This window comes from Rattus rattus, chromosome 9, assembly GCF_011064425.1.
Source record: "Rattus rattus isolate New Zealand chromosome 9, Rrattus_CSIRO_v1, whole genome shotgun sequence".
NCBI classification, from domain to species: Eukaryota; Metazoa; Chordata; class Mammalia; order Rodentia; family Muridae; genus Rattus; species Rattus rattus.
The window spans coordinates 84,275,141-84,286,990 of record NC_046162.1 but is presented as its reverse complement, the minus strand read 5'-3'; the positions used below and the strand labels follow the sequence as shown (position 1 = coordinate 84,286,990).

Sequence of the window (11,850 nt, the reverse complement as noted above, 5' to 3'; positions counted from 1 at the left end):
CTGGTTACTAATGCAAAACGTGACAGCCCTGCAGACTTAATTAGCGTACACGTCAGCCACTACACACCACTTGGCTAACATCAGCAACAGGGCCACAAGGCGGGGCTACGATGCTCAGGGCGGGGCCTAGCGGAGCCCTCCTCCTCCTGCTCCGCGTGAAGGCGGGGCTAGGCACTCGAGGCGGGGCCTAAGGAGTCCCTTTTCCGCAGGGAGAGGGCGGGGCCGGGATGAGCGTGGGGCGGGGCCTAGAGGCGCCCTCCTCCACCAGGCGAGGGCGTGGCCCGGCGAAGGCGGGCCGCGCGTGACGACGTCTAGGGAGCGCGCGCGCCGCCGCGGGGCCAGGCCGAGCGCTGCTGGTGCTGGTGGCGTCCGAGGCTGAAGGCTTGGCGAGAAGGGCTTGCGGCCGCGTGTGGGGCTGTCGGTATTGTGGCTGCCGAGGCTGCCCGTTCCTGGTCATGAGAGGTCAGGCCTGGGGAAGGGGGTGAGGCGGAGGGTTTCCGGGGAGAAGAGCCGAAGCTCGGACGTGGGTGGAGAACTCTGTCCTCGCGGATTCCGGAAGAGTTGGCGTTCACTTTTCTTTCTCTTTCCCCTTGTTTATGTATGAAGGAGGGCAGGTTTTGTATTCCTTTTTTAATAGCAGAGACACAAACTGTCCTGTCCCAAGTCGCTCTTCAGAGAGAAGCGGACAGAGCCGCCGTGCCTTCCGAGCCTCTTCGAAACGTCACACAGTAACTGCACGGTTTCAGCCAGTCTCCGCCACAGCTAGCTCCCTCGCGGGGGAAACGGGAGAGGCCCGGCGGTGTGGGCTCTGCGTTTCGTCGGGCGATAGCGCGACTCTGGCACCCTGGCCCGAGATCTACACTGGATCACGTAGGGATCTTGCCCTGCCCACAGCCTCTCTTCTGACATCCCTACCCACCCCACACACTGCCGGTGGTGGCATTTTTATTCGGGAGGCTAACTCCTTATTTAGACTAAAGCATCACTTAGCAATTACATGATGACTCCCCCTAAGGGCCCCCTTTCAAAGGTATTTGACTAACATTCTTTTGGGAGGAGAAGCAATGTTCTCAGTAGCACCATTAATTACTAAAAACCTTATTAGCTTTGTGGAAGCTGTTTCAACATAAAACGAAATGTTTATCTTTATTGATGCTTAATTAAGGCACTGATTTTTTTTTCCTTCCAAACATTAACGAATCTGTAAAAAAAAAAAACAAAAACCTATTATATTATTTAATGTCGTGTCAGAAGACTTCTGGGGTCAGTTCATTCCTTGCACCATATGGATTTAGGCGATTTAACTCAAATTAATATCTTGACTTACCCAGCCATCTCACCTATCCTTAGCAAACTTCTTTTTCTTTTTTTTTTTTTTTTTAAGATTTATTATATATAAGTACACTGTAGCTGTCGGACACACCAGAAGAGGACATCAGGTCCCAGATGGTTGTGAGCCACCATGTGGTTGCTGGGAATTGAACTGAGGTCCTCTGGAACAGCAGTCAGTGCTCTTAACCACTGAGCCATCTCTCCAGCCTCTTAGCAAACTTCTTAATGTGGACTTTGCCTCAGAGTACATGTGTCTGCTTATTCAGTATGAGTCCTGATACTCATAGTGGTATCTGCTGGATCCCCCTCCTTTGACTGTTTGCTGATGTCTTGGCATTAGAGAATTCAAGACATCTGCAGTTCAAAAGCAAATGTTCACCAAAATGCTTTGTATTTTTAAGTAGCCCCTAAGGTTCAAAACTCACTGGTTTGCCAAGTTGGACTTTGGGGTTAGGGTGGGCAGGGCAGCAGAGCTTTGGCAGTAGCAAGGATTGAAGGAGTTTTAGAGGACCTGAAACTCTGTGACCATCAACTGCTCCTTTAGTGAACAAAGGACATCTAAGGGACTGCTTGTGATTAACTTCGAATGCTTTCTGCTCTTTGATTTTGCTTTTAAGGAGAAAGAGTCCTGAAGCAAAGACATTTTAGAGAAAAAATATTCAAGGGCCATGCAGACCAGCTGTAACCAACTCCATGATCCTCCAGGCAGTGCACATGATGAGGGCGCTGCAGCCTCCCAGTGTGTTCACCCATCAAGGTCGACAGAAGGTTCTCTTCACCCTGGAGATGTACACATCCAAATAAACTCAGGACCTAAAGAATACTCTGAAAGTCCAAGTTCTAGAAACACACGGTCGGGTGTCTGTACCTGTGCCCATGGATGTGTGCATAGTCGTTTCCGGAGTTACTCCCACAGTGAAGCAAGGCCACCTGATGATTTTGCCACAGAGTCTGGGGAACATGGAAGTGGCTCCTTCTCAGAATTCCGCTATCTCTTCAAGTGGTTGCAAAAAAGTCTTCCTTATATTTTGATTTTAGGCATTAAACTTGTTATGCAGCATATAACAGGTAGGAAATAAAACTGCTGAATTCAGTTTCTCATTTTATTGATAATTTTAACATATTTTGGTTGCTTGCTTTTAAAAAATTATATTATTAGCATATATAATCTTGGTTTTTTTTCCTTTTCTTTCAATTAACTAGAACTTATTTTCTAACAGGAATTTCTCTTGGAATTGGGCTGCTAACAACTTTTATGTATGCAAACAAAAGCATTGTAAATCAGGTTTTTCTAAGAGTAAGTATAACAAGCAACTAAATTATTAACTGTTTGTCTCTACAGAATTAGAAATAACTGAGAGCAATAGAAGTCACTTTCCAGAGGACTAGGGGGAGCAACAGGATGCGTTGTGATGTCCACCACATGCTCTGTTCTGTTTGCTAAATGACTTGGAAAAGACATAAGTTCCCTGTCCTACTGCTTCGTCACCTCACCTTACTTAGTTGTTTGGTTCCTAAAAAAACAAGAGGATTAAGAGACTTAGACCACACTGTGTGATCTAGTTTGGCCTTTAAGGACCTTTGTACTTTATGAGTCAATTATACAGAGTAGTATAATATCATTTTAAAAAGCTAGTTGATGGAGGTTGGCAGTAAATAAAAGAGCATTGAATAAATGGGCATTGGTGTTTTAGGTGTATGTGGGACATAAAATTTCACTATGACTTTCTGGTTGGCTTGTAGAGTAGGCTGGCCTCAAACTCTAGAGCTTTACCTGCCTCCGGAGTGCTGGGATTAAAGGCAAGCCTATCATGAATGGCATATGTTTATTTAAGAAGTTTTTCTAGTAGTGTGAAAAGTTTTAATCATCTGAATCATTAGAAAAAGTTCCAAGAATCTATGAAATTTCACCTCAAGAGGGGTCATATCTAGAAATTTATAGTATATTAACAAAAATTTTAGTGTATAGTTCAAAAGTAGCACAGGATAATGCTGGGCATGGTGGCATGTGCTTACAGCCCCAGCACTGGGGCAGGAAGGTCATGAACTCAGAGACAGTCTGGGATATTCTGAGTACCAGGCCATCTTGTGCTACAGAGTGAGATCGTCTCTTTACAAAACAACAAAAATATTAGTACCGGATTGATTTCTTTAACATTGGAAATTTTGCCCACATATAATGAGGTGTCTCCAGTTGTTTTCTGGCTCCCTTATCCATGTAGCGCAGAGGCAGTCTCATATAGTATTTTTACTGTGCTGGTGTTTGACTTGTAGTGAAGTCACGTGTGGAAGTTTCCACTTTCTGGTATCATGTTAATGCTCAAAAAGTCATTCAGTTCATTAGGATGCTTAACTGTAAAATTTTCAATTAAACTAGTAATAAAACTTGAATTTTAAAAACCAAAATTATTGCATATTTATGAACTGATTTACTTAAATTTTCTGTTTTGTGAAAGAGAAAAAAAAAAGCTGTAGAGGTAAAGATTGATTTGGGTGGGTCCTTTATGTCAGTGTGGAGATTGGTCTCTTGGACTCAGAGGTCTTACATTTTTTTAATTTTTTATGGGGGTGATGGTTTGAAACAGGGTCTCTACATAGCCCTGCCTGTCTTGGAACTCTATGTAGACCAGGCTGGCCTCAAATTCACAGAGATCTGCCCGGCTCTGCTTCCTCAGTGATGGAATTAATTAAAGGTGTGTGCACCATGCCCGGCTTGCATTTTAAAATTTTGTTCAGAGTTATTTTAATTAAGTATTAACAAAAACTGTGCTTGTGGTAATGAACAACTTAGAATGTTTCTTATTCTTAATAGAATGCAGAGTACTTGCTAAGTTAATACATCATCAAATAAAAATAATATTTCTTAAAATTCCAGCCTAATACAACACAATAAATTACAGAATTGTGTCTTTTTCAGGAACGGTCATCAAAGCTTCGGTGTGCTTGGCTATTGGTGTTCCTGGCAGGTTCTTCCGTCCTCTTATATTACACCTTCCATTCTCAGTCGCTTCATTACAGGTAATCAGAGATCCTAGTGGACATCTACTGTTTATCATTTATTCTGTGGCACTTTGTGTATATCCTATTTGAATGTAATGCTTACTATAGTTCAATTTTCAATTGACTCCTTTTTAAAAAGACTTATGTATTTATTATATAAAGTACACTGTAGCTGTCTTCAGACAGCCCAGAAGAGGTATCAGATCCCATTACAGATGGTTGTGAGCCACCATGTAGTTGCTGGGAATTGAACTCAGGACCTCTGGAAGAGCAGCCAGTGCTCTTAACCTCTGAGCCATCTCTCCAGCCCAGTTGTCTCTCTCTCTTTTTTTTTTTTAATTATTTATTTATTATATATAAGTACACTGTAGCTGTCTTCAGACACACCAGAAGAGGGCATCAGATCTCATTACTGATGGTTGTGAACCACCATGTGGTTGCTGGAATTTGAACAAGGGACTCTGGAAGAGCAGTCAGTGCTCTTAACCATTGAGCCATCTCTCCAGTCTCCAGTTGTCTCCTTTCATGATTGACATGTGTGACTTACGACTTGTATCCCCAATACCATGGCACATAGCATGTGCTCAGTAAGTACTTTTTGATAAGTAGATTTCTGTTGAATCAGTTGTTTGTTTTTTGTTTTTGAGATAGGATCTCACTGTGTAGTCCAGTGCCAACTTGTATTCCTCCTGCCTCAGCCTCTTGATAGAAATATAGGTAATGTGCCACTAACCAGTTTTAATCAGTGTTTATTTAGTGCCATTAGGTGGTTATTGCCAAACTTTTGTTTCTAAAAATGAATCCATAAAACACATGTAAACATGCATTTCCATGCCAGATTTTCTGAATTTTTAGCTTTAATCAGATAGACGGCCTGGGCTCAGCAGCACTGATATGGACAAATCTGGGCTGTAATGAGTGGCAGAGTGAGTGTGACACAGGAATGACTTGTGGCCAGGAAGACAATGCCATGGTCAAGAGCACCTGCTACTTTCCAGAGGAGACTCCAGTTCCAGGGGTCTGAAGCCCTCTGCTGACTCCACAGGCATCTGGACTAAGACGTGCACATACTGGCCCTCACCACAGAGGCACAGCATTTTAAAATTTGCCTTAACAGAATATGTGTTTGATATTATGTTTGTCGCAAGACTAGCTGGGCATAGCCTGTAAATCCAGTGAGGTCAGCCTAGGTGAAAGAACACATGAAACAAACAGGGCTCATGGTACTGTACAAAACCATCCAGGGAAGGAAGTTTAGAGGGAGAAGGTGGCCAGCCTGGCCATGAAAGGAGGGGCATCTCTGATTTAGTGGAGCTGCTGTAGGAGTGTATGTTAGATGCCTGGAAAGCACAGGTTAGGGTACAGTTCAATGCAGAGCTCTGAGCTGTCTCATGAACATATAAGATACTGCAGCAAGCTTAAAGCTTTCACCAATGTCTTGTTTGTGTGTTGCTTTCATAAATGCTTATGCTTTTCTCTCGTTAGCTTGATTTTCTTAAATCCTACACTCGAACAGTTGAGCTTCTGGGAAGTTCTTTGGATTGTTGGGATTACAGACTTCATTCTGAAATTCTTTTTCATGGGTTTAAAATGCTTGGTTTTGCTGGTGCCTTCTTTCATCGTGCCTTTCAAATCAAAGGTAAGAAACTAATGCTTACTGGGATGATGTTAGCAAACGCTGAGTGCTAGCTGGTCTTCACTTACATGTCTCTTAGTTTAGAGGCCAGAAGAGGGCAGCAGATACCCTGGGTTTGGAGTTTATAAGCTGCCTGCTATGGCTGTTGGGAACCTAACTAAGGTCCTCTGGAAAAGCAAGAAGTAAACGGCAGAGCCACCTCTCCCATACCTAAATAACCTAATTTTTATTACTTCTGCCTGGCAACCACTTGCTCAAGTACTTCAACTGAAAATACTAACTTAGTTGACTAAAATCTGAATTATATTTCCTTCAAAATAATTGAAAAATCAGTCTTCACATCATATACAGAAAATTCTAGATTTGTACTTCTGTTTTTCTCTGAGGCATTACCAATCAAATGACTACATAAGCAGTCAGTCAGTCAGTGGCTTAGCGAGGCATGGTTTCACTCTATGGCCTGAGCCCACAACCATGTCCTCTCAAATGCTGGCTACAAATGGAAGTCACCATACTCAGCTTATAAATTAAGACATTTCTTTCACATTTGTGTGTACCTCTCCATCATATGGGTTCTATAAAGTGAACTAAGGTCATTACCCATACCCACTGAGTCATCTCACTGGCCTAACACCGAGCCAAGCCATGTAATGACAATAGTATATGATGGCAAGTTGAATTTGTATTCATCATAATTCTGAAATATAATTTCAATTATTGTGATTAATGCATTATATACTTATGCTATCCTTCCAATAGTGTCAATGCTATGTGTTTAATACCTTGCGTAGCTGAATTTCTTTTTCCTTCCTGTTTTAGGGATATTGGTACATGCTTTTAGAAGAATTGTGTCAGTATTACCGAATTTTTGTTCCCATACCAGTTTGGTTTCGGTACCTTATAAGCTATGGGGAGTTTGGTAATGTAACTACATGGAGTCTTGGGATATTGCTAGCTTTACTCTACCTCATACTAAAAGTAAGTAACATTAAAACTTTGGCAAAGTGACTCCTATACTAATTCCTGGCTTTACATTACTACTAAGCTGCCTCAAAATTTATCTTCATATCACCAACTGAAAGTAATGGCAGACTCTTACCTATTTAGAAATGTAGAGCTGACATACACCTGTCATCCTGTTAGAGAGGCAGGAAAATCATCAGTGTGCCAGCATTGGCAACCAGGAAGACCTCACCTCAATAAAGACAGTGATCAAGAAAGAGTAGAAGAAACCTAATGGTCTGGGGGAGTGGGGAACTACACTGCTTCTTGTGTACCTGCCACCATTCTAAGACCAGTTTTTGTTGAGGAATATCAGAGATTAACATGCATGTGATATCTAAGGGAGATTAAGTAGAAAAGACACTGACCCTCACAGTACCAGCTCTAATACACAGTCCTCAAACCAGATGAGTATCTTCTTCTCTTTACTTTATGTCTAATCTCTTCAACTTGTTATTTTTTTAAGAGTGAGTGAGAGAGAGAGAGAGAGAACACGAGAGCGAGCACAGGAGGTGGTGGTGGTATTGATTAAGACAGGATCTCATGAGGTAGCTCTGGCTGTCCTGGAACTTGTTAAATAGACCAATGAAACTTGTTTTCTGAGACAAGGTTTCTCACTCTGTAGTCCATGCTGGTCTCCAACTCAGAGATCTTCTTGCCTTTGCTGTTGGGAGTGCCAGGATCAAAGGTGTACACCATCACCACCCACAATACTTTCAAATCTAAATGTCTGGGTAATTAAATCAAATGAAGCTGATGTCTTCCCCTCCCCACTCTTTTTATTGCAACTTTGTATATATGAATGTTTTCCCTGTATTTGTATATCACATGAGTGCAGTGCCCACGAAAGCCAGAGAGGATGGCATCCTCTGGGAATGGAGTTACAGATGGCTGGTTGAGCCTCTGTCTAGGTGCCACATGGATGCCAGGGATGGAATGGAACAGCACCAGTGCTCTTATCTGCTAGCCTGCTGCAGTATCTTTGACATAGGGTTTATTTGTCTTAATTAAATTGTAGCTGTAGGTTGAAAGGTGGTTCAGATATATGCACTTTATTAAGCTTGAAGTAAATTCATAATGGATGACTCATGTGACATAATGAACGTTAGATTGGGTGGAAATTGAATTTTGGTCTTTAGATTTAGCATATAGAAGTTCTGAATTAATAAGCTGCCTTTCTCTTTTAGCTTTTGGACTTTTTTGGACATTTGAGAACTTTCAGACAGGTCTTACGAGTATTTTTTACACGACCAGTAAGTACTTTTATCAGTTAAGGGAAATACCTCTACCTTGTTTCACCCTTATTTTCTTTAGTTTATTAGTGTGACAAATGGAAGTGCTTCTGCTTTGAGATTGTTCTCTAATGCTCTGGTGCTTGGGGCTGTACTGACTTAGAAGTCTGACTCCCATGAGCAGTCTCTAACGTCATTCCCCACAGTTGCTTCAGTGCTGTGCACTGCAGTGTCTCTTGCCCTTGCAATCCTTTGTCATTTTGGATCTGGGGCTCAGTGGTAGATTTAGATATCCTGTAAAAGGAAGCACAAAAGCAAATCCACTGGATATCTTTTAGGATTTACAAAGACACCTTAAAAAAACCTTGTCATGCACTTTTGTTTCTTTTCCTTTTTTAATCCACTAATGTTTGCTTTGTATATTTTTATCAACATTTCCTATTTCACTTTTATGAAAACCCTTAAGTATGACTTTAGTTTGAGGACAACTCAGTAAAAATCATGTTCCTTACAATTTTCATGCTAAAAGAAATTTCCTCTTACTCAATTCTGTATTTGAAAATTAAGTTTTCTAGGCAAGCACTCTACCAACAGCAATCCTAGTTTATAAGAAGACTGTTAGGTTTCAGGAGAAGTCGGGGTGGGAATGGAAGAGTCCCCGATCCCAGAATTCAAGTTAAGGGCCAGCCTGAACATTTCAACAAAGTCTAGACCCCGACTCCCCGCCCCCAAAAAAGAAAAAAAATTATAGAATACTCGAACTAACTATCTGGGGGACTTTTTTTTTTAAAGTATAGAATAGAGTTTATTTAGGGCATGGGGAGGGGAGTTGAGGGGGTAGGGATAGTAGAGACAGAGAAAGGCAGACAGAGAGAGTAGAGGAATAGAGTCTGACTATGAGCGCATGGAGAGGGGGGAAGGGAATGGGGAGAAAGGGGAAGAGGGTAAGAAGCAAGAGGAACAGAGAAAAGAGAGCGAGAATGGGGACTTCCTTTTTTTTTTTTTTTTCCAGGTAATTAATGATAGAAAAGCAAGTGGTAGGTGGGGGCTGTGGCGTCTGACTTTGATCCCAGCACTTGGGAGGCAGAGGCAGAAGGAGTTGAGGCCAGCCTGATCTACAAAGTGAGATCCAGGAGAGCCAGGGCTACAAAAAGAAACCCTGTTAAAACAAAGAGAACATTAAAAAAATACAATAAAATTCAGAGTTTAGCTTTAAGTTAGTTCAGTTGCAGTTGTAAGCATTTTACTTGGTTGAATCTAGTAAGGCAAGGGCTGAAATAGCCTCAAAACAATGCCCTACGGGCTGTTGGTGTAACTTGAGAGTACTTGCCTAGCATGTGTGTGAGGCCCTGGGTTTAATACCTAACACAGAAGAAAAACAAAGTATTAAAATAAGCACCCTGAGTGCATATACATATGTTCATCAACCTTATGTACAAAACGGAAGTCTCACTTAAAGGACTTTGATTTTAGCTTTTGTTAGCCCATCCTAACTAGGACCTACCTTGATTTGTTTCCACAAAGCCCACAAAGCCCCCACCTTCCCCCCTTCATGGCAACAGAAAGCTCTGATTGTTCGTAACTGTTGTAAATGGATAGTGATTAAATCCTGTTGACTTTAGTAAGAAGATCAAGATCTTAGGCTCAAACTATGTTTAGGATTTTAGAATGAATCCCAGCTTAGAATGTCTACTACCTGGGCTACTAAGTCAGTCTCCAGTGTGGAGTGCAACCTTGTTTGTTTGTTGAGAAAGTTCTAGGGATTGAGCCCTGGGCCTCAAGCATGTGCTACCACTGAGCCATATCCCAGACCAGATATATATTTCAAAGCCAAACTCTCCACAGGGACTACTTTTAACAGAATTTGTCTTGATAGAGTTATGGAGTGCCTGCCAGCAAGAGACAGTGTTCGGATATGGATGGTATTTGTCCAATATGTCAAGCTGAATTTCAGAAGCCAGTTCTTCTCTTTTGTCAGGTAAGATTTCTAAACATTATATTTAGCATTTTTCAGACTTATTAAAATCACAGTTATGTTTGTTATACGGCAGTGAGAGTAATATTTAATGGAAGGTTGCATTCCAGGTAAAAGTTGTTAACTTGTTCAGGATGGAAGGGATCTGGTAGACTAAGTTATGCCCCTTAGGTTCTGATGATTTTTGTGCAGAGAAGCATGGAAAAGAGAGGGGTAGTTTGGTCAACAACCTAGATACAGAGCAGTTGGCAGAGTGGCTGCACTTCTAAGTAGATGCTGGTCTTGCTCAATAGCAGCAGTTGTCAATCACTGTGTAAGCTCCTGGCCGTATCTCAGTTACTGCTAGTGAGTTACCATTAAGCAGGTAAGGGATCCCACAGAAAAGGCAGTACCCGGGAAATAGGTAGGTAGAGTCAGAACACTTGTACCAGAGTGTCATTGTGTAAGATCTGCTTCTTCATTCCCTTACAGCATATATTCTGTGAAGAATGTATTACCTTATGGTTTAACAGAGAGAAAACATGTCCCCTGTGCAGAACTGTGATTTCAGAGCGTATAAACAAATGGAAAGATGGGGCCACTTCATCTCACCTTCAGATGTACTGAGTTGTACAAACTGTTAAGGCCTCAAGACACTAATTTTATCTGGTTTGGTAACTATTGATAAAGGCATCGTAATTTGTCTCCAGAAGTAGAAAAAAAAATTGTCTTCCCAGGAGTAGAAAAATGGTTTTAGGGTACCACAAGACATGTTTGTAGTTCAGTTTCTCAAAAGATTAAGTGCAAGAGCCCTGCATTTTTAAACTATATATTCACCTTAAGAATATGCAACATTTATTCCACTTATTTGACAGATAATTGCAGTGTTAAAGTGGAAATGTGGTTTCTTATTAATAATACCAAAACAGCAATTAGAAACTAGAACTAGCCATTTTAAAGGGGTTCAGGTACTGTTTCCTGACATGGTTCTCAGAATAAAGATTCTGCATAGTATTTTAAAATATATCTGAAACAATTTTCAGACTTTTATAATTCCCATTCTAAAAATGCTTAAATTTTTCATAAAATTGTATTTTTAAATGAAAGTTCTAAATGCTATATTTTACCTATAACACATTTTCTAAGTGAAGATTTACTGAGGATGATATATTTTAATACTGTATTATGCTCTATGACTAGTAATCAGTGAGAATAAATGATTTAGATCCATTCACCTGGTGGACCTGTTATGTGCTCCTTGCCATTACCTGCCTTGTGTTTTGTGTAGTACCGTGTAATAGCTTGAAATGACAAAGTGATTTTAATGTGGGCTGGGGATGTAGCTCACAAGTTTTACCATCACCATCCGTAAAGATGGGAAAGCTTGCACTCAAGGCTGTGGTGGAGCCTGCTTAGTGTGCACCGTGTTCTGGCTGAGTTCCATATTGAGGAGAAAGCGGGAAAACAGCAACTTTCACTGGGGGAAGCCAGAGCATTGGTGCTGGTCATCTCCAGCTGATTTCTGCATGAAGGAAAGGTAATGGAGCACTTTATCTTTCCTCACGTTTCCTCTGAGCAGCTGAAGTCTTTCCCATGTCTAAAGGGCTGCTACTAAGGTGTCTCCTCATTTATCATCAGCAACAAGGAAATGAAAGTGGGAAGGAGAAGTTGAAGCGAAAACAAACTTGCAGTGT

At 41.4% G+C, this 11,850-nt stretch overlaps 1 protein-coding gene across 1 annotated transcript; it reads left to right on the top strand.

The window, feature by feature from the left end:
* The first annotated feature begins 304 nt into the window (after window positions 1–304).
* Rnft1 (ring finger protein, transmembrane 1) lies at window positions 305–11,406 on the top strand. Its single transcript, XM_032912676.1, has 9 exons — window positions 305–462; window positions 1,950–2,400; window positions 2,553–2,629; window positions 4,250–4,350; window positions 5,818–5,971; window positions 6,788–6,946; window positions 8,158–8,223; window positions 10,079–10,180; window positions 10,649–11,406. Exons 2-9 carry the CDS (start codon window positions 2,001–2,003, stop codon window positions 10,781–10,783), a joined length of 1,194 nt encoding a protein of 397 aa, XP_032768567.1. The 5' UTR covers window positions 305–462; window positions 1,950–2,000; the 3' UTR covers window positions 10,784–11,406.
* The last annotated feature ends 444 nt before the right edge of the window (window positions 11,407–11,850 follow it).